Source organism: Corythoichthys intestinalis, chromosome 17, assembly GCF_030265065.1.
Source record: "Corythoichthys intestinalis isolate RoL2023-P3 chromosome 17, ASM3026506v1, whole genome shotgun sequence".
Lineage (NCBI taxonomy): Eukaryota > Metazoa > Chordata > Actinopteri > Syngnathiformes > Syngnathidae > Corythoichthys > Corythoichthys intestinalis.
The window spans coordinates 6,712,944-6,736,883 of NC_080411.1; the positions used below are offsets into that span (position 1 = coordinate 6,712,944).

General features: G+C 38.8%; 1 protein-coding gene across 2 annotated transcripts in view; it reads right to left on the reverse strand.

Annotated features, from left to right (window-relative positions):
* slc12a2 (solute carrier family 12 member 2) overlaps window positions 1-23,940 on the reverse strand; it is a 100,822-nt gene that overhangs the window by 18,297 nt on the left and 58,585 nt on the right. Inside the window, exons 11-22 of one of the 2 annotated variants that reach the window (XM_057818317.1) lie at window positions 23,769-23,876; window positions 23,535-23,658; window positions 22,054-22,155; window positions 18,103-18,258; window positions 14,605-14,704; window positions 8,882-8,993; window positions 8,578-8,718; window positions 4,198-4,304; window positions 3,917-3,996; window positions 3,641-3,784; window positions 734-781; window positions 18-140 (exon numbers count right to left, since the gene is read on the reverse strand). In XM_057818317.1, the coding sequence (XP_057674300.1) occupies window positions 18-140; window positions 734-781; window positions 3,641-3,784; window positions 3,917-3,996; window positions 4,198-4,304; window positions 8,578-8,718; window positions 8,882-8,993; window positions 14,605-14,704; window positions 18,103-18,258; window positions 22,054-22,155; window positions 23,535-23,658; window positions 23,769-23,876 (1,345 nt within the window). The remainder of the gene's footprint in view (window positions 1-17; window positions 141-733; window positions 782-3,640; window positions 3,785-3,916; window positions 3,997-4,197; window positions 4,305-8,577; window positions 8,719-8,881; window positions 8,994-14,604; window positions 14,705-18,102; window positions 18,259-22,053; window positions 22,156-23,534; window positions 23,659-23,768; window positions 23,877-23,940) is intronic. The other variant, XM_057818318.1, reaches the window with a different exon arrangement.

Genomic DNA, 23,940 nt, shown 5'->3' on the forward strand with positions numbered 1-23,940 from the left:
TCTCAATAAAGTCTCACCTCCATCATCAAACAGCCACCAGACATCAACTGTTCCCTTCCCTTGTTTCTTCTGGAACTGCTGGCTCGCCTCTAACAGTCTCTGGTCCGACACGTTCAACGGTACATTCATATTCTTCTTGTCTGCAGGGATGGTCGCCAGACACGGAAAAAAAAGCGAAGGATGATCACAACATCATTGTCAAAATACATTCCAAGATTCTAGAAGCTTAGAAATCCTACTTCTACCAATACTGCATCAATACTGAGGAAATATCGACAAACAACAAACTATAAAGAAGCTGTGAAGAACATTTGACTAGACTACTTGGCTCAACACAACTGCAAACACAAACAGCAGACACATTTTCATCCTCAGCACCTTAAGACAACGCATCAGAAGCAGCAGACTGAAGACATTTGGAAGAAACAAAGGTTGGCACAGAAAATTAGGTTAGGTTTTAGTCACTACAACACACACAAGTTGAATGAGCGATCTCGATTTTGAAATTGGACAGCAGGAAAAGATAGATAGATATCTATCAGCTCGTTGTTTGTCAAGCAGATGCAAGAAATTATCACAACACGGTTAACTAAAAGTAAATAAAGAAAATAGCCCAAGGATTTCTTTGTTTAGTACAAAGGAAGGAAAAGAGAACAGTAAGCGATAGATAAGACGACAAGCGTTATGCTGCAAAAGAAAGACATAAGGCCACTCATTTAAGTGAATATCCTGCCTTTTTTCAACAGGGGCTGGGATGTAGCTTTGCCATCATCTTCTTCATCTGGGAAAAGTAAGACAAAAGGAGAAAACAATATACCTTATTTGCAAAGTTGATTTCATTGCCAGAGGAAAAAAAAAAACTGTGTGTCAGAAACATTCCAGGACTGGGTACTTCCTGGCTGAAACAACAACAAGAATCCTTCCTGGAGTGCATGAAGGCGTGGCAGAGAAAGTCAAATCGGACTTGAGTCAAGTCATGTAACCTAAGCTCGCACACATGGTATTTTGGATAAATGCAACCAAACAGATGGATCGGTATCTCAGCTTGGGGCATCTGTTGTATAATGCCAATTCACTTTTTCATGATTGGCATTGATCAATCGATATAGTCAACTTCATAACATTGGAGCAGAAACCTGTCACCCTTTAAAAAAAAAAAAAAAAAAAAAAAAAAAAAGGCGGAAACACAGACAAGACTGAAAAAGCAGTTTCTGCTCTTGCACTCGTCTGTAAGAGAAACGGCTGTATTTTAAGCTAAAATAGATAGATAGAAAAATAGATAGATGATAGAACAATATATCTATATGATTCATGGCGCATTAAGCCCCTGAACTATTTTTAGTTCGTCCGTTTTACCCTGAAATAGAGCCTAGTTCGGGCCTAAAAAATCCAGCCCGACCCGACACGGCCCGCTGGTATTGAGGCCCGACCCGGCCCGAGCTCGATCACTTAACTAGATTTGCAGGCCCGAGCCCGAAAAACCCGATTTTTTTTTTTTTCTTTTTTTGAGTGACGCGGAAAAAACGCAGCAGCAGCAATTTATTTTCATTTCTTCGAGTTGGCAGAAAAAAACGCAAGTTTTCTTAATGTTTAAATAATCTACATATTTTTTTTAGAATTATCAAAGCATTCACACAACGAAATAACGCTGGGAAAGTTTGTTAAACATATTTCTGAGTGTGTGGGACATTGTTCTCACATGGACGCGCCTCTCTGACAAGGAGAGGGAACAAGAGAGGGCGGCGCCTCGGCCGTGCGCAAACTACAGCCGGAGGACAAGAAGAAAAAGCGGCCGGCGCCACGGCGTTCGTGCACACACACAAGCAAAAGCGCAATACAGAGAGCCTGCTCTCCATTTTTTAATTAATTAATTTTTTTTTTTTTTTTGAGTGACGCGGAAAAAACGCAGCAGCAGCTATTTATTTTCATTTCTTCGAGTTGGCAGAAAAAAACGCAAGTTTTCTTAATGTTTAAATAATCTAAATATTTTTTTGAGAATTATCAAAGCATTCACACAACGAAATAACGCTGGGAAAGTTTGTTAAACATATTTCTGAGTGTGTGGGATATTGTTCTCACATGGACGCGCCTCTCTGACAAGGAGAGGGAACAGGAGAGGGCGGCGCCTCGGCCGTGCAGCGGGAGGACAAGAAGAAAAAGCGGCCGGCGCCACGGCGTTCGTGCACACGCACAAGCAAAAGCGCAATACAGAGAGCATGCTCTCCATTTTTTTATTTTTTATTTTTATTTTTTTAATAATTTATTAGTCCGGCATGGCGGCCCGACCCGACCTGACCCGAACGTGAATGCTTAAATTGTGGGCCCGGGTCGGGTCGGGTTCGGGTTCGGGCACAAAATCTAACCTCTACCCTGAAAACACCCGTTTACATACGTAGCGCAACCGCTTTTGTTTCAACCCAGCCATAAAACGAAGGTAATTAAATATATTTATTATTCAAAATGTCTGTTGTTTTTAGCTTAAAATTAAAGATGTCCCAATCACATCATTTTCAAAGTATCGGAATCGGCAAAAAAATATCGGACATGCCTTTTTTTAATATATATATATATATATATATATTTTTTTTAAATTAAATCGTTTTCTAATTGTATTTAACGTTATAGACAAAATGTCTTACACTCATCCAGAGTCTTTAGTTTTGCCTTAAAGTAGGGCTATCAAATTTATCGCGTTAACGGCATTAATTAATTTTTAAAAAATTAATCACGTTTAAATATTTAACGCAATTAACGCATGCGCTGTACAACTCACTCACGCATTGTCGCGTTCAATCTATAATGGCGCCGTTTTACATACATATAGAGCTAAAGGCAGCGTAAAATGAATAGAGTGAATTTTGACAGTCTTTGGAGCCTTTTTTTAATTGGCTAAAGCCTTACAATCCCTCTCTCAACAATTAGAAATATCGTGGGAAGCAATGTGGGGAAGAAAGGTAGTAGTTGATCTTTTTTCTTCACACCCTGTTATTTCCCAATGCAGAGAAGATATATCAATTGGTGTCACTACGCACAGTCATGGTTGCACTTCCCATCATGCATTTGGGCAGAACAGTTAAATGTCTACAGTATCATTTACTGAAAGATCAACAAATACACTAGATGGCAATATTTCGTCACAATATACAAAGTCACATTTATTCTTTAAGAATTATAAGTCTTTTTATCCGTTGATCCCTCTCACAGAAAGAATGTTAATAAGGTAAATGCCATCTAGAGGATTTATTGTCATAATAAACAAATACAGTACTTGTGTACTGTATGTTGAATGAATATATTCGTCCGAGTTTTATTCATTTTTTTCTTAATGCATTGCCAAAATGTATATGATCGGGAAAAATGATCGGGAATGATTGGAGTTGAATCGGGAGCAAAAAAAAAAAGCAATCGGATCGGGAAATATCGGGATCGGCAGATACTCATACTAAAACGATCGGGATCGGATCGGAAGCAAAAAAACATGATCGGAACAACCTTACTTAGAATAATTGATCTCATATTTCGTTTTTTAAAAAAAAAAGAAAAAGAAAAAAAAAAGTTTAAAAAAATAATTCACTGTCACTGTCAAATAAAGTGATAACAAGACTTCACCACACTTGTGCCAATAAATGAGTGGTCTTACCTTTCTGTACAGCCGGACTGTTTTGGAGGCTTGTAGCTTTGGAAGATGGCTTAGATGAATCCCCGTCAGATTCTTTGCTGGTGTCAATGGACACAATCACATCTTTCATTCCAGAAGACTTCTCTTGGGAGGACAGCAAATCATCTGGAAGAAAGTCAGATGTTGTTCAGTGAACTTGAAGCCACTTTATTTACAGTATACTTAATGCCTGAAAATATTCAGGGTCTTCAATCCACTGGTATTTTGAAATTGTAACAGCTTGTTGCAAGTTCATACCTTGTCCATGGATATGTGACACATCCAATCCTTCTTTCAATCTTAAAATAACTGCACCGTACTGAAAGTCGAAGGCATCACTGCAAGAGGGTTTAAAAAACGAAAAACAAAACAGTGAATCAAATTTCTGATCGCGAATTAATGACAAAATCTGTTTCTGAGAAGCTTTAACCCAATATTTTTGAATAAAAAAACAACAAAAAATACATTTTAAAGATTTTGACCTGCTTGGGTAAGGGGTAGTCCTACTGTATGTGATGAGCAAAACGGTTCAAACTTACTGGATCATACTTATGTACGTCTCCACATTCATCATGTCACCATCTCTCCAATCATTCTTGAAGCCAAGCACAAGCGTGTTGGGCTTTAGGCGGCCCAAGCCTGCAGCCTTAAAGGGAATGAATAATCTGCTTTAAAATCATCCAAAGTAGCATTCTGTAAACCTAACTCTGTAATAGGCATGTGCCGGTTACCGGTTTCAAGATTTACCGTGGTATGAAAACGTCACGGTTGCAAAACCACTAAAATTTTCCGTCATACCGTATTGGCTATTTTTTATGTCCCAAAAAATGCAGCGGGAAATGGCAATTTTTTTCTCTGTCGGTGACACTGCTGTTGCTGTTCAAACTACACCTGAGCTTTTTTAAAATTCACTCAAAAAAGTCGCTATGGGAGTATTTTGGCAACCGAAAAAAAACGGCCGCGGCTGAGAGGAGAAAGGACAGCCGACGTGCAGGCAACACCTCCAACATGATTTCACATTTACGTGACCATCATCTGTCACTTTACACAAAATTTAAGGTAAGTAAACGCTGTCATGAACATTTTCCACCAGCTACGAGAGTTCACTCCAGCGTGTTTCGTGCGTCTAGCGATGGTAAAACAAATACTATAACGGAAGCATGTTAACGCAGCTGTTCACGTGGCTAGTTAGCATGCTAAGATGGCTAACGACTTTCCTCTTCCATTAGCCTACTTTTGTGAAGTCTTCCGCCATTGTTAACATTTAACATTTTCATAACACAGTCTGTGGTGTTTTTTTTCTCTGTCGACATTCTGTGTTAAGAGAGTGTGTGCATATATAATGTGTAAATAGTGATACGAGTCATCCACTCATGCTCTGTCTCTTGTTCTCACTCTTCATTAACATTTAACTATATTATATATTACACTATTTTGGGTGTCTTAGAGCGGAACTTGAAGCCACTTGAGGGTTTTCCGCCTTATGTTCTGATCAGTGTTGTTAATAACGGCGTTAGAATATAACGGCGTTACTAACGGCGTTATTTTTTTCAGTAGCGAGTAATCTAATTAATTACATTTCTTATCTTAGCAACGCTGTTACCGTTACTGAGGCGGGAAAGGCGTGCGTTACTAAGTTGGTTGAATAAAAAAAGTCAGAGAGACGGACTCACGGAGACGAGAGAGCGGAGCATGAGTGGGGAAGACGCCGTTGCAAACGCGATGGTAGGTGGCTCCAATAATACCTGACTGTAGCCGATAGCCTACAAACTACGCCCACATGACAAGGTAGACATCACATATTATAGAACTAGATGCAAATGACAGACACGGCTGCATTGGCAACATGTTTTAAGGACTACATGCGTTAGTAAACAGCCGCCATCTTAAAGCAGTAGACCTCTCAGGAAGGCTCTGATGTAGAGATCCTTCCTAGCGAACCTAAGTAACTTTTTTTTTTATATCTAAAATGCTCCTAAATCGGCAAAATCTTGACCTAAATCTATCTTTAAATGATGAAACAGTTAAAACTTACACATGTTGAAAGTAGAAGGGAACTAATGCAATAACGGGAGCAATTTTAAGAACTTTAACGGTTGATTCACAACTTTAAATGACTTCCACACATACAGTGCCTTGCAAAAGTATTCGGCCCCCTTCAATCTTGCAACCTTTCGCCACATTTCAGGCTTCAAACATAAAGATATGAAATTTAATTTTTTTGTCAAGAATCAACAACAAGTGGGACACAATCGTGAAGTGGAACAACATTTATTGGATAATTTAAACTTTTTTAACAAATAAAAAACTGAAAAGTGGGGCGTGCAATATTATTCGGCCCCTTCACTTTCAGTGCAGCAAACTCACTCCAGAAGTTCATTGAGGATCTCTGAATGACCCAATGTTGTCCTAAATGACCGATGATGATAAATAGAATCCACCTGTGTGTAATCAGGTCTCCGTATAAATGCACCTGCTCGGTGATAGTCTCAGGGTTCTGTTTAAAGTGCAGAGAGCATTATGAAAACCAAGGAACCCACCAGGCAGGTCCGAGATACTGCTGTGGAGAAGTTTAAAGCCGGATTTGGATACAAAAAGATTTCCCAAGCTTTAAACATCTCAAGGAGCACTGTGCAAGCCATCATATTGAAATGGGAGGAGCATCAGACCACTGCAAATCTACGAAGACCCGGCCGTCCTTCCAAACTTTCTTCTCAAACAAGGAGAAAACTGATCAGAGATGCAGCCAAGAGGCCCATGATCACTCTGGATGAACAGCAGAGATCTACAGCTGAGGTGGGAGAGTCTGTCCATAGGACAACAATCAGTCGTACACTGCACAAATCTGGCCTTTATGGAAGAGTGGCAAGAAGAAAGCCATTTCTCAAAGATATCCATAAAAAGTCTGGTTTAAAGTTTGCCACAAGCCACCTGGGAGACACACCAAACATGTGGAAGAAGGTGCTCTGGTCAGATGAAACCAAAATTGAACTTTTTGGCCACAATGCAAAACAATATGTTTGGCGTAAAAGCAACACAGCTCATCACCCTGAACAAACCATCCCCACTGTTAAACATGGTGGTGGCAGCATCATGGTTTGGGCCTGCTTTTCTTCAGCAGGGGCAGGGAAGATGGTTAAAATTGACGGGAAGATGGATGCAGCCAAATACAGGAACATTCTGGAAGAAAACCTGTTGCTTTCTGCACAAGACCTGAGACTGGGACGGAGATTTATCTTCCAACAGGACAATGATCCAAAACATAAAGCCAAATCTACAATGGAATGGTTCAAAAATAAACGTATCCAGGTGTTAGAATGGCCAAGTCAAAGTCCAGACCTGAATCCAATCGAGAATCTGTGGAAAGAGCTGAAGACTGCTGTTCACAAACACTCTCCATCCAACCTCACTGAGCTCGAGCTGTTTTGCAAGGAAGAATGGGCAAGAATGTCAGTCTCTCGATGTGCAAAACTGATAGAAACATACCCCAAGCGCCTCACAGCTGTAATTGGAGCAAAAGGTGGCGCTACAAAGTATTAACGCAAGGGGGCCGAATAATATTGCACGCCCCACTTTTCAGTTTTTTATTTGTTAAAAAAGTTTAAATTATCCAATAAATTTTGTTCCACTTCACGATTGTGTCCCACTTGTTGTTGATTCTTGACAAAAAATTAAAATTTTATATCTTTATGTTTGAAGCCTGAAATGTGGCGAAAGGTTGCAAGGTTCAAGGGGGCCGAATACTTTTGCAAGGCACTGTAGCAAAGGTTACTATCTGGTTATCACAATACCCTTGTGTCTAGTTAAGTGGAGGGTAAAGAATTGGGCTAGGGCCAATTGTCCCAAAAACCCTTTAAAATTCACATTGTGTGACCTGTTTTTTAAATTTTTTATTTATTATTATTTTTTTTTTAGGAAAAAAAAAACATGAAAATTAACACTACCGGTAGTTACTTTGCCAAGTAATTAATTACTCTTACATTCAGGTAACTGAGTTACTAACACAATTACTTTTAGGGAGAAGTCATTTGTAACTGTAATTACTTTTTTAAAGTAAAATTAACAACACTGGTTCTAATGGTAATAATGTTAAGCTGTGGCTGTGGGTTTAGGCTCACCTAAAGGACTGAATTTATTTTAAATTAAAATATTTTGTTATTTTTAAAAAAAAATAATTTATTTTAACTCAACATTATACTTATGTTCCAATTTGCTAAAGTTAAAAAAAAAGACTATGAATAAACCGAATCCAAGTCCCCACTTTCTGGGGACTCATCTTCTGACACTGCATAATTCACTGCTTCTACTCGCCTGCTAAGGACCGGATGCTGTTCTACTGGTGTTCTACACCTCTTCTATCCCTGCCTTGTCATTGTGATGCCATTTTGTGAGAAAAAAAAAAGATTATTTCAGCAAAGACATGATATGAAACATTGCGAATGCAAGATGGCGGCCACTGACGCGTACTTTGACTGGATTTCCTACTCTCCTTGAGAAAGCTTGTTTTCAATATGATGTGGGAGAGTTGCCAGAGTGACGAGTACAACAGATGTTATGGCCCAAAGAAATCAAGGTGACGCTGGCGTCCCCGATTGTGCAGGGCAGAGTGTAAAGGATTAATGACTTAATGCTATTTAATAACCTGCATAAATCATGCTAGAAGACCCAGCTTTCTTCTTTTGGGCTATAATGAGGAAAAAGGAGGACGGAAAAGGCAAAAATACTCCTGATGCACGAACACAGAAAAGCACTATGCACTAGCTAAGCACAAACTATGGTGTCGGGGACTTAATGGCGGACGAGGCAATGGCGTAAAGTCGAAACATCGTAGGTTGAGGACATCGTAACTCCCTGTACTACATTTGACTAGCGTCTGCAAAAGTAATTTGCCGAGTAATTCTGTAACAAAGGCTTCCTACCTGAAGGAGATATTGACTCCCCTGTCTCATGTCTTCTGCAAACACAGCTGTATAGAAAGCCTTTGTTTCATTCTTCAGCAGCCAGCGCTGATATCTTGACTGGTCTGTTGCAAGATCTTTAAAGTTTGGCCTTCTACAACCCTAGGTAGAAAAGACACACATTTATTGTGGAATGCATGTTTCATTTCTATTTGCTATTTGAAATCTAATGTCCTCAAATGAGTACAAATGGTCTCCCATGGTTAAAATTAGATGCCACTTTTTATGTGAATGTAATAGCATAAAAAAGAAAGAATTTGCTCACCGTGCGAACATGACCGCAGATCATCAGGCCAACATTCTTGGTAAAGCTGTGGACCAGATCCAATAGCGCTGGACGGGAGTTAGGGTAACCAGTCATCACCAAACACTGGGGTCTGAATTGGGGGTGTGACAAAAAATCAAAATGGTGATATATCGTTATACTTTGTATTCCGAAAGGTTATCGAAACACTTATGCCAAGAAATGAGATATTGTTTTAAAAAGGTGCCAATGTTATGTTTTATTAAAAAAAAAAAAAAAAGAGAACCAAAAAGTTGCAACCAAAATCTTCCAACATGGCGCTCTACGCCATTGTTTGTTCGAAACCAGAGCGTTCACAGTCACTCTTTCCAATTTTCGGGGCATTTACAGGTCACTTCCTTTTGAGTTTAAATCACTGTCTATTTTCCGGGTCACTTCCTGCTGTAACCCAAAATCAACAGGAAGGGACCCATAAAATGCCCCCAAATCAACAGGATTTGAAATGGCCCAAAATCAGGGACAGGCCCAGTTGAAGTGGGAGGAGTTCATTCGCTGTCACCCTCCCAGTTCAAATAGATTGGACGTCTACTAGTGATAAACTTACAGCAGAAGGATGTAAATAGCTTGTTTTTCTGTTTATTAGTTGTTTTCTAGAATGATTTCCTGACCAATGTATCGATAATGGTTGTATCGCCATATTGTGAGATCATCGTTATCTTGAACTTTGTATCATAAATCGTATTGTATCGTGAGGTACCAAGAGGTTCCCACACCTAGTTTAAATTAGAGGTGTGCGAAATTTCCGATTCCTAGATTATTCGCGATTCGGCCGTGGAAGATTCGAGAACGATTCACAAACATCCAAATTCCGATGATTGAAGTATGTCAAGTAAAGCGGAAGTAAAACACACTCAGCGCTAGGGGTGTGACAAAATATCGAAATGGTGATAAATCGTGATACTTTGTATCCCAAAAGGTTATCGATATGCTCCTGTCAATAATCGAGATATCGTTTTTAAAAGGTGTCAATTAAAAAAAAAAAAAAATCTGCCATTGTCGGTGCTCGACGCCCAATCTATTTAGACTGGGAACCTTTGTTCATTCAAAACCAGAGAATTCACAGTCATTCGGTCCGATTTTTGGGGCATTTACAGGTCACTTGCTTTTCATTTTAGGGCATTTACAGGTCATTTCCTGTTGAGTTCGAGTCACTGCCTATTTAGGTGATTCCCAGGTCACTTCCTGTTCTGTAAGGCAAAATAAACATCAAGTGACCCATAAAATACCCCAAAATCAACAGGAAGTAACTGAAAATGAACAGGTAAATGACCTTAAATGGCCCAAAACTACTCATTGCCTGGCATTGGCTGCCACTGACAGCTATAGACGTTCAATCTGTTTGAAGTGGGAGGGATGAACGATGATGAACGATGTTCATTCGCTGCCACCCTCCCAGTTCAAATTGGACGTCTACTAGTGATAAACTCATTCCAATTCACAGCAGCTTGTTTTTCTGTTAGTTTTTTGTAGAATATCCTAGAATGATTTCCTGACCAATGTATCAAAAATGGTTGTGTCGCTATATCGTCAGATCATCGTTATCGTGAGCTTTGTATCGCAAATCGTATCGTATCGTGAGGTACCAAGAGGTTCCCACTCCTACTCAGCACACTGCGCGGTCTTCGGGACGTAATGAGGAACGGAGCGAGAGTAGCTAAACATCATGCTTGTCATTACCCGGCCCCTCGGGTAATGCCAATGCTCAACTCACGGCTCTAGCTAAACTCATGCCGCGAGATAAAAAAAAAAAACAATAACAACATACCTGACTGCTGCCGAAAGCTGCTACAAAGTACGTCCACAATACATAATGTTAAAGTAGATATCATATTTGTATAGGACTAGATGCACAATAGACTTGGTGGCGATAGCAGCACATGTCGAGAAAGCGAGATGTGGGCGTTAGTAAACGGCCGCCATCTTAAAGCAGTAGACTTCCCTGCAAGGCTGTTGTAGCGAACCTTCCAAGCGAACCTAATTAACTTTTTATCTAAAATACTCCTAAATCGGTTAAATATTGACTTGAATCTGTCTTTAAAATAGTTTTAAAACTTTCACATGTTGAAAGTAAACAAAAGGGAAATTATGGAATAACAGGAGCAATTTTAACAACTTTAACAGTTGATTGACAACATTAAATTAATTGAATGTAGTTTAAAGCTGCTGATACAGAATGGGGATTTGAGTATATAATTCATTGTTTTTAACTGTTAACTTGGTACTGAAATAGTCATTTATTTAAGCCTGTGAGGCTTTTTTTTGTTTTTGTTTTTTTTCTCTCCACAGTTTTTGTAACTAATGTACAAAACATTAGCAGCTAATAGCGGGGGTGGGGGGTGTCATCAATAATCGATTTATAATCGAATCATAGCCTCTGAATCGTAATCCTAATCGAATCGTTAGGTGTCCAAAGATTCCCACCTCTAGTTTAAATACAAACAAAAATGTACGTCACTGCTTGAAAACTTTGTTTTCATGTTACTGTGGTCTCGTCTTAAAGGGATCCACGGATAGAAAGATTTGTAGTTCTTAAAAGATAAACGTTATTCTGAGTTAAAATAATTTTATTTTGAAACCCCTATTGAGGTTTTCGTTTTTATACAATTTGTAAAATTAGTTGAACTAGTAGGTCACCATTCTTGTTGACGTCGCAGGGCGGTGACATTACATGATTACGCTGCCGGGCTTCCAGAGTATGACTGTAGCGTAGCGTAGGCCTGAACGATATTGGAAAAAACTATTGTTGCGATTTTTTGGGGGTTTGCAATATATTGCGATATCATATTGTGATATTAAAAAACATATATATATAATCTTTTTTTCTTTTAAAGAAATTTTTACTCGATGACTTGATTAGCTGTTTGGAAAGACTCACCATCACCACAGTGTACAGTGATCCCTCGTTTTTTGCGGTTAATGGGGACCAGAACCCGCTGCGATAAGTGGAAAACCGCGAAGTAGCGCAGCCACCCCCCCATTTTTTTTTTTTTTTTTTTTGTGTGTGTTTTTTATGCTCAATGTATTTATTCAGATTTAGCATTGGAAAGAGATACGTATAAGACATGTTTTTTCTCACTTTCCCCCCCCAAAGTGATTTTAAAAAATGCATGTATATATATATATATATATATATATATATACAGTGGTACCTCTACATACGAAGTTAATCCGTTCCAGGACCTTGTTTGTAAGTCGAAATGGTCGTACGTCGAGCAGGATTTTCCCATAGGAATACATTATAATTCCATTAATTTGTTCCACAGCCCAAAAACCTTCACTAAATCCTTAAAAAATACTGCTGGTACTATTACAAATGGCAATTACACACAGCAAAACAAATAAATTATAAATCAAAATCGGAATAATAATAATAATAATAATAATAATTCCTGTATTAATGTAACGAATCGGGTTCTAATGTGGCGGACGTTTTTTGCTGACCCTGAACGCACCGCGGGGCTGACGTGCCAGAGACAGACCGGTGAGCTTGAGTTTCACTTTCACTTTGAATGTTTTCTTGAGAACACCGTCAATTGCGGCAGACAGAAGGTGTTTTTGTTTTGAATAAGTTGTGAAATAAATGATAAAAACGTGGCGGAGTTGGCGATTTCTCTGGAGATGTTACCACAATAAGAATTGTCAGCTTAACTTATAAAGACTGGCGAACGATGGTCGGAGGAGGACCGTGGAGATGTATTGTTGAGCCATTTCACAGATGCCCACCCTACACTCATATTTTTCTGTCATTTGCATCTTCATTTAGAAGGTAAGCGTCAACTTTTTCCTTGTTTCACCACCTGTACCAACCTTTTCTGAAACCAGTGTTGATTTGTCACACAAGAAAATCCGCCGTGCATTCGTCTGCGGTGCTGCCATTGTCGTCGTATTTCGAGCATGTCGTCGGATGTAGAAACAAATGGCGAGTCAAATTTTACGTCGGATGTCGAAAAGTTCGTGTGTCGAAGCGATCGTATGTAGAGGTACCACTGTACATACATACATACATACATACACACACACACACACACACACACACACACACACACATATATATATATATATATATATGTGTGTGTGTGTATATATATATGTATAAATGGTTTTTAAGCACTTCAAATGTCATAATTATTATCAGTTTTAAACATAACTGTCCAACCAAATCATTTTTGAACAAGAATAAAGTACTGTAGTAGAAAAATGCTTGGCTTTATTAAATGCTTCTGTTTATCTAACTTAGCTGTGACTCTTGGAGTGACATGTAGAAATTTCAAATCCTCATGATCACTTCTGGCATTTATTTTATGTCTCCAACGTCTCCACACACACACGCATTAATTCCAGCGCGGCTTCCTTGCAGAAACTGTTTAACAAGTTAAATGATGATTGACACATTGCTCCGCTTTGAAGTCCCCTTCTTTGGCAAGATCTAAGACAACGAGCATCGTTAACTTTAATAAGCAAGTGCTGCAGTGACTGTGAGGAACAAAGGGCTGGGAGAGGGAGGGTGTGAGGCTGTGGCTGAGCAGAAAGCACGACGTATGTGGATTAAAAAAAAAAAAAACTATCACACGTACTTGCGATGGGACTATCGCTCACGCGCACATCGTGATGGCAATGTTTAAACGATATATCGTTCAGGCTTAGCGTAGAGTATGACTTAAACATGTCGTTTGTTCAACCCTTTCAATATGAACCAGAGAGGAACATTAATGAGCATGACAGCACTGTCAAAATTTCATAAAACGAGCAGCAAAAGCAAAATGAACAGGAAAGACAGGATAAGACAAGAGTATAACAAAACCAGTGTTCTGTCAAAATGTGCTACTCCGGCTAGACGTACTACAAGAGGCAAATTTGACACCCAAAGTACTACCGTGCGCTTTCAGCTTGTTTTGTTTAGATGCATACAAACAGAACACACCTAACATGCCTTAAGAAAATACTTCAACATAGTAATATCAAATAAAGGTGGTTTAAATATGCTACATGACTAATGTGGTCAACAGATCAACAATCTGCTTTAAAGCTACCACAAGAAAACACAATACTTTAAATGTAATAGAGGGATACACATACAAAAAGTATTTTGAGGCAATGAAAAGATAATAAACGACTCAATAAAAACACAAATCGTAAGTACTCGCAGTTTATAAACGATGAGCGCATGTGTTGGACATCTCGCCGCGTATAAGGAATTGCAGAAGACTGTTAGTGTTCGTCTAGCGAGTGACAAACTACGTCATCACCCCACGCGTCCATTGCATGCATAAAACATGGCGCCCTCTGTAGGTCAAAACACGTACTAAATATTATAGCTTTTTAAATCACTGGCAATATTTTATGTGTTTCTAATAACATATTTTAGTAATAGAGAACAACTGCAACTTATTAGAGCGTTCAAGTCTTTAAGTCCGAGGTTCCCTTTAATGGGGGTGTCAGTGAGTCGGAGTGGGATCTGAAGCAGATTAGCACAATCAAAGCAAATATGTTAAGCTCTTTAGGATTATAAGTAGCTGGCGAGGACACGAGAATGAACTCAGAGGCCACACTAATGATTCTGAAGACACTATGATGTTTTTGAACTGCTTCAGTTCAAATGTTAATGATAAAATAACAATTCAGCCATAGATGTTAACTTGATCCAGCCATAATGCAAATGAGTTCCATGATCGGCTTGTTGATACCTGAAATTCTTAATGTGGTCTTCTACTCCACTGAGGTGCAAAGTGTGGGTGAGAGCCTGATGGTATGTCAAAGCCTGGGTCGAAGAGCCCCAGTTCACATCTGGATGAGAGGGAGCAGGCACAAAGAAAGACACATTGGAATTAGGAAGTGTGTTTGTGGGTCACCCTGCTAAACCACAGGCTATCTGGCCCATGTGGTGTGACAGCCAATAAGAAAGCCTTCTATGTATGTGTAGCTGCATGTCAAACTGTGTCCACACAGGTGTGTTCTAAGTCGTCAGGACTGCATTGCATTAGTAGGGCAGACTGGAGCGTAGCAGTTGTGCATCACGTGAGGAATTGCATCAACGCCAGTTTGTGGGTGATCAGTATCAGAAAAGCATAACAAAAATGACAGATGACTTGGTTTGTTCAGATCCCGATGATGACATTTAATCAACTTAAGTTGTGATGTCACCGATGCGATCACATGATTGGAATCAGGTGAAAAAGATCAGTTTTTTTTAAATTGTACACATTGTGAAGTATTAACTCATCAGTGAAGGATGATCACTCAATACCAGCCTTGCAAAATAAACTATCATCTAGGGCTGTAGCTATCGATTATTTTAGTAGTCGATTAATCGAGGAACTAGTTTGTTCGAATAATCGAGTAATAAGGAACATGAAAAAATAAAATACCTGAGCTGAGCCTCGAACGGTATAAAAAATTGAATAAATAAGGATCTATGTATAACAAAAGAACATTTGGTTAACTTACACAGCAAAATTCCGCTAGCTTAAATGCTATAAAACGCTATGTTTTTTGTGTGTGTGTTTTTTTTAAATGCTCTTAACAAATGTTTTAGACTCATGCCATGACAAAGCACAATACAAGTTGGGTTTATGTTTGTTTTAGATCAGTGCTCATTGTTCAGGGCAACACATCGTCAACGATATTGACTGATTGATTGTGATTGACTCAAATTATATCTATTCGACAAAAATAATATGGGCACTTTTTTGAAGTCAAAACTGTTGTCTTTGTTTTGTTCATTATAATAATTGTGAAGGCCCTGGTCGTTTAATAGTTAATTTTCTGAGATTCTTCCAGTCAGCTGATTGTCGCCTCCACCAGCTGGCTGCTTCCCCTCCCACTGTGATGACAGCTGATCGACGCAGGACGGACCGACGACGTCACCACCGCTGATTGGCCACGGGAAAAGGCGGCAAGCTTCTTAAACCTGCCGCTGTCAACGCTCTAGGAGGTCGCATTTGACAGCATTCTGCTGCGGTCCTCCTCGCCAGCTATTTGCTCGCCATTCACTCTCGTTTGCATTTGATCGCTACTTTGATACACTCCCGCTTTTTTCGGTGAGGTCTTTTGTGTTTATTCGTTATTGGATCGTTTTTGTTCACCACTGTAAATAAGAGCACTGAAGCAAGTAAGGGTAAGTCGCCATTTCTGTTCAACCTGTTTTCTCCTGTTTTGTATAGAGTAGGAAGTTAGGTTAGAAGCTGTCTTTTCTTTGTTCCTTTTACATGATCAGGGTTTAGTTAGCGGGTGGGGTTTAAGTGTAGTTCCTTTTTTTTGTTGTTTTGGCCTGGGCTTACCCTGAAGTCACGCTTTGTCGGCATTCTGTACATATTCATTGCGAGTTTGATTGTTGTGTAAATAAATTTGTGTCCACTCGTACATTTTTGTGGCTTGTTTTATGTTACGCCCTTCGCGAGCCGTCCTTGGGAAGTAACAATAATGTTCATGTCATCATAAAAATTGTGGTTTGGTCAAAGACAAATCTATGCTGAATCAATAGGGGTGCACAATATCCATTTTTTGAAACCGATACAGATATCGATAACTTGCTGCTCCTCAAAGCCGATACCGATAACCGATAATAAATATATTCATTCATTCTCCATGCCGCTTATTCCTCACGAAGGTCGCGGAGGTGCTGGAGCCTATCCCAGCTAACTTCGGGCAGTAGGCAGGGGACATCCTGAATTGGTTGCCAGCCAATCGCAGGGCACAAGGAGACACACAACCATTCACGCACACACTCACACCTATGGACAATTTAGAGTGTTCAATCAGCCTACCATGCATGTTTTTAGGATGTGGGAGGAAACCGGAGTTCCCGGAGGAAACCCACGCAGGCACGGGGAGAACATGCAAACTCCACACAGGAAGGCCGAAGCCCGGGATTGAACCCTTGATCTCAGAACTGTGAGGCAGACGTGCTAACCACTCAGCCACCGTGCCACCATAATAAATATATAATTTTTTAAATGTACAACCTGAGTTTTTGAACACCTGGAGGTTTAAAAAAAATAGTGGTTGATTCAACATAGATTTGCCTTTGATCTCATCAGATTTTTCATAATGACATGAACAAAACAGTGCATTTCACTTCTGCACTGCCCGACAGCCAGCTAAGAATGAATGCACTTCCATGAACCACAAAGCTTGGTCTTTTCTTGCTTTTATGGGAAGACACTCGTCTTAATATTGTGAAAGTACAACAGAAAAATACACATATTCAATATTCAATATACGACAAACTGCACAATACACTTATATACACAACTATTATATGTATAGCATAGCACACTAGCTTGAGCTACTAAAGCATTGGCCGGCTTCTATAACACAACTTATGAAGTTCTGTACATATGACCCTTCACCACAGAAGCAAACATATTTTGTACATCCATATGTAATCGTAAACATAAAATACTTACATATATTTCCGAAGCGGAAACGTAACAGAAAGCATTCATGACTGTCAATGCTACCGCTAGACACCGCAATGTGTAAAGTGATTGAACCAAACTACTGTAACAAAAAATAGGTGCATTGAATTATTCTGACCAGCAGGTGGGAGCAATGCCCCGCAAATGGTCAACTGATTTCCCATACAATTGTGTAAACTGCAAAGCCAGAACAGTACATATTATCGGTCCTATTATAAATGTTATTGGATTTATCGGGATGACGTCATAACTCCTATTATCGGACCGATAATTATTGAACCAATAGTTATCGTGCACCAGTATGAATCAACCACAAGTATTGTTGACCTACAGGTGTTCAAAAACTCAGGTAAATATATTTATATATATATTATTGGTTATCGTATCGGTATCGGCCTTGAGGAGCAGGAAGTTATCGGTATCGGTGTCAAAAAATGGATATCGTGCACCCCTAATCATTAGGGATGTCCCCGATCAGATCACATTCGGAAATCGGGTCCGAGTACGTCATTTTAGAAGATCGGATGGAAAAACATTGTGTTTTTAAGATTTTTTTAATGGCTACAAAGGAACAAATAATCAACATGGACAATGTTAAAAGAAACAAAAAAGTATGTTTTGAATTGCCGAGGTATTGGATCGGTTCTTGATATCGGCAGATCCTCAAAATCAGATGACTCTTGACTTGAAATCAGTTGCAAAAATAAGTGATTGGGGCAAATCTAATTGAAAGAATCAATATAGTTTTTAAAATTAGAGACTTACCTGGCTTTTTATAACTGACGTAAATATAGAGTCCCAGAACAATGACGTTGGTGAAGAGAGCGGCCCACCAGTTGATGACAAACATTACCACACAGCACAGTACTGCTCCAGCAAGCGAAACCCACATGTTGTAGTATTTGAAGCTGGGACGCCACCCTGGGATATCAATGACAAAAGTCACAATTCAAGACAAAGACATTAAAAATAGTTGATATATCAGCATCTAAATCTCCACCAAACCATGACGACTGTTAAAATAAAGAAATTAGACGTTAAATTGAGTAAGTTTTTCAAATACACCCATCAGGAAAGAATTATTTTAGCAGTTTAAGACAAAAAAGGGATACAACATAAGACCTTTTTTTAATGAATTGTAATCATAAACTAAAAACATGTTACAAAGAGCATGGAGGGACAGCATCTTGATGTTCAATGTACTTGGGTTAAATAATGAGGTATCAGTCTGTTACATATGAGATCAGAAAGTTAAACCTGCTATTTAGGAACATATTTTTCCACTTGCTGTCGAAGCACCACAGAAATTTGAGTGCGAGGATTTTAGTGATGGTAGACATTTGTACTGTACTGTTATACAATGACTAGGACAACTACAACAACAACACATAAACGGTACTTCGGCCATGCCACTTCACTCAGTATTATGCAGGGATTCCCCCTGAGTGAAATTGGCAATAATGAGGCTAATATTTTAATTTCAAAATTGTTTTTTTAGACATGTGGCCAGATCTTGTTAAGCACATTGAAACAATTTTACCAATATTTTTCAAATTGCAAGCCTCAAATTGAGCCATGTACCATTTATGTCCGTGTAATAAAATTATCTGCTTGATAAAATTAGACGCAGAGATTCTGTACCTGGAGCACAGCTAGCGCTCTGGGGTTTAAGGGAGAAAAGAGCATAAAATTCAATAGGCAAAAAAAAATCATTATATTTAATCTGAGCACATGATTAAAAACTAAATATTATTCATTTCCTTGTAGCATTGACGTTAAATAAATCATCTCCTAAAGGCACAGATGTCCAAATGAGCACACGTGGCTCCTCTCAACTCTTTTGTGAGTTGGAAGGGATAACTTAGGCTAGATTCAGACCGTAGGTCTTAATGCAGGAATCTGATTTTTTTGTCGTGTTTTGCCGACTCGAGTACGGCATTAACTTGACTGTCTAAAAGGGACATGTCGCATAGAAGTGGACCATTTCAAATCTGATCTGGGTGGTATGTGGTTAAATCCAATTTAGGCCACATTTTTCCACTATGTGGTGGCGGTCTGAACTGTCAAGTCTTCAAAATTGGAATTCAGGTAGCAATTACCGTCTTGGCCCGAATATAAGACGGCCCTGATTATAAAACGACCCCCTCTTTTTCAAGACTCAAGTTTGAAAGAAAAAAAAAAAAAAAAAGACTTTTTGAACACCAAATTAATTTTTATACAGAAAATAATTACATTACAATTACATCTGAAACAAATGATTATAACAATATATTTGAGAGAAAAAGCATGTTATTTTGCCTCATTCAAATCTTAATATCTCAACATTTAAATATGTCAACTAAAGTGCAATCACATTCGTAAATGAATGGCTTCTGGTTTTTGAAATGTAAATAAACCAATCTATTGTGATAAAACAACAAAATTGCAATAACTGCATTAACCATCAAAGTGAGGTCAAACTAACGGTAGTCTTGAAACAAATTTGAATAAGGAAAAACATTGCAATAAAATAATGCAAACTGGTTAAACTTGAGAGTAGCTGAGCTCTGTCATGGCAGAACATTACTCCTCAAGTTCAGCATTCGCTTCAATGATAACTGGCCGAATATAAGACGACTCCCACTTTTTCAGTCTTATTTCAAAGCAAAAAACACTGTCTTATATTCGGGCCAATACGGTACGTCACAAAAGAGCAAGAGCGGTAGGCAGGACAACTGCGATGTAACTGTGCATTAGCGTTGACGCCTAGCTTGAACTTTTACGCAGGAGGTGGGCTTGGCCACAGTCATAACATAGACTTTATAATGATATTGACGAGTCAGATTCCACCTTCACTGCGCCATGCCTTCAAGTAGGGGGCCATCCCACAATCCACTTCAGTTATTCGCAGTCGGTCTCACCAACACATACAGTGATCCAATGCCAGATTTAGGTTGAAAAAGTATGAAAGCGGTACCGTATACAAACAGGAAGGATTGTCTCAGGAGTGATTTGTTCGAGGATTCAAAGTAATAATTAGATTTTAGTTTTTTCACAAGAATTTTCACCATAAAAAGCTCGTTGATGTAAGGGTGCCGCCACGTTGTTTAACAGACTAGCAAAATTCTTCGACGTATTTACGTAAAATATTTTTTTTTGCTCTTTTAACAAAGAATTGAGACTGTTTTACATTCAGATCTATAAATAATTATTCACAAGAATTTTCAACGTTAAAGCTGTTTGTTGTAAGGCTGCCGCCACATTGACTAACAGACTAGCATTGTACTTCGACTAACAGACTAGCATTGTACTTTGACATATTTATGTAAAATAAATGCTAACTGCCCGTTTTTTTGCTCTTTTAAAAAAGAATCAAGACTGTTTTACGTCCATATCAATAAAGAATTCAGGGATTCAAGCATTATTCACAAAAATTTTCAACGATAAAAGCTCTTTGTGATTCCACTCTGTCAGCTTTGACAGCCCCGCAAACAATGCAGGCCCCCTATTAATCGGCCTCGCGCCCCATCAATATATTATGAAGTCTATCATCATAAATAATAGATAAATAAAGGGATAAGCCTGATAATGCTCGGTTTTCTTTCTGTGCACCATCTGAGCAATTACGCATGTGCCGGTATGAGATTCTGACAGTAAGATAACCTTAAGCCAAAATATCACACTTACACGGCATTGCAATTACAGCTTTAAAATGTGTTACTTTAAGATACCCAAGTTTTAAAATTTTTTAAAAAATCCCATTAAACATGATTTTTATTTTTCAAAACATTAGCAAATTGAAAATCAATGAATGAATGAATTACAAAATACTGTACTGTATTCTAAATAAAATTAAATGCAGTCCTTAACCAACAACCACAGCTCAACATTATGACCATCACAACAAAAATAATTATTTTCCATAAAGAGCACGTGCGTATGACTTGCATCATGTTTACATTATACACACACTTTCTTTCTCAACACAGTCAGTTGCCAGACCGCTAGACACACTAAACACGCTGGAGTTAATACTCGTAGCTGGTGGGAAACGTTGATGACAGTGTTTACTAACCTTTAATTTTGCATAAATGTGAAATCATATTGGCGGTTCTGTAGCCAAAGTATTCCCATACCAATGATTTCGGTTTTTTGAGGGGGGTGGGGGGGGTTGTTCAGGAGTTTCACCTCCTCCGGCCATCGTGTAGCACAGCTGACTCACTGACACTGAGCAAGAACCATTGGGGGAGGATTGAGCCTTGCAGCTGCAAGCATGGGATTTCTCCATGCGTTTTTGGGACATAAAAAATAGCTAATACCTTAGGGACGGTATGACGGAAAATTTTTGCGGTCTTGAAACCTTGACGTTTTCAAACCAGAGTATAAACCGGTAATCAGCACATGTCTGAGCAATATTCCAGTATTGTTTACATGGCCAAGTCGGGGCAAACTGACACGCACACACATAAGGCATAAGGTCAGTTTGCTCAGCGTGTGTCGTACTGTGAAATGGTGCGCATGCGTAATACTTGAACGGGCTCAATGGACAAACGCAGTCGGAACAGGAATGCAAAAAAAAAATATATATATATATATATATATATGGCAAAAAATTGTAATTGTGCAGTATGAACCTAGCCTTAGTGACATCAATTCCACTCCTGTAACCATTATAATACAGTAGACGACTATCTAGATCAAATCTATCAGTCTTTCATTTGTTTGTATATACTTTACCTGGGGAGTTCGCCAATGACGCGTGGAACACAGAAAAGTTGATCAAGGCATACGAGGCCAAGAAAAAGTTGGAGATGATAGGGGCAATGATGTTCAGCTCAGCTGCAAAAACAACATACAGTAGTTAGATGACCGATTTTTTTACATTCTTGAAAGCATTGTTGCTTTTGTTTACATCCAGTAGCTTAGAAAAGGCTTTTTCTGTGACTCAAAATGTATTGTCCAGACAAATTTGACTTTGTGCTTTTGTGACACTTAAAACTATTAAACAAGTTTAAGAAAGGTTTTTTCCAATGTAAAAATAATAATTCATGTAGAGATACCGATGACAAACACTCTATTAGTAACAATGCTGACATACAGCATGGCTCGAGTTGAAAGGGAGTAGCTTTAAGATGGATAGACTATTGAACTATGGTATTCATAACTACAGGTAGTCCCCGGGTTACGACAGACCCAACTTGCGCGATTTTGACTTTACGACGCCTGTGTTTCGCCGTTTTTTTTTTTTTTTTTTTTTTTTTTAAATGTTGACTTTTGTTTTGTGATGCATGCTTTTATTTTGGCGCAGGAAGCGAGTGCATGTACAGATCCACCCGCCCACCCCACACAGGCACACAGAGCAGCCGAGTGACATAGGAGACAGGCTGCGTGCACATTTGTTGCTTGTGAAGCATCCAGAGGTGACGGCTGTATACAGTATAACCCCTTTTGTACTGCTATTGCGCGTTTTCAATTGTGGTCGAATACTTGGGGCGAGTTTATGCAATTGTTTTTGATGATGTGCGGACGCTAACTGATACATGCTAATCGTTTGTTATTGCTGTATCAGCAGCTACTTGCTTGTAAACGCAAATTTGAATTGTTGTTATTGAAGATGAGACTGATTTAATTTCATTTTATTTTAGTTTCCTTCTGCATGAGCAGCTGACTAAAGTCAGCAAACCACACGGACGTCTGACATCGTCATTTCGGAGCTTAGCTCACTGTTTAGCTAGGACTTAGCTCCAATGTATACAATGGTGAATACATGTTTTTGGATAGTTTAATTCCGACTTACGCGGGAATCCGAGTTACATCGCCAGCGCAGTAACGAAACATGTTCGAAAAACCGGGGACTACCTATGTAATCTTTTCATATGCAGAAATATTGAATGGGAGTAGCTTTAAGATAGATGGACAATTGAGCTATTTATAACTATAAGCTTTCCATATGCAGTAATATATTACTTTCACCCTGTTATATTGTACATTAAAAATGCCACGCATCATAGATTCAGCAAGAAAAGTCATTATCAGACATATCTGTAATGTACTGTATTTCACATACAAGAAGAGGAAAATACAGTATGTAGCAACTTCCTTAGAAAACCTCAAATGCAAATGCATATTTACGGAAACACCTATGAACAAAAACACATTTTGAACATATGTTATTTTTCACTCTGTTACTACATAATGAAGCAGTGTAGCGACCTTACCAATTAGGATGAACCCAAGAGCAATCACAAATGTCAGGATGTAGCCTCGGAGAGGCTCATTGTTCTTGCCATAACCTTTGGCAAACATTCCAAGTCCAGGGTAAATGTTGTCTTTACACAAAGCCTGTGAAATCAAAATCTTGTTAATGTAGTACGTTTCTTAGAAAGCAAATCTTGTTTAAATCAAAATTTGGGGTAAGTCTTTTTTTCTTTTTTTTAATTGCAAGTTCTTACCTGAAATACTTTAGGTGCACTGACCAAAGACGCCAGTGCTGAAGAAAGAGTGGCAGAAAAGATTCCAGCAGTAATAATAGGCCCAAAACCTGAAACCATGCTCATAACCTGGAAAGAAAATCAAAAATATAACTATAATGTATACATACAGTGCCTTGCAAAAGTATTCGGC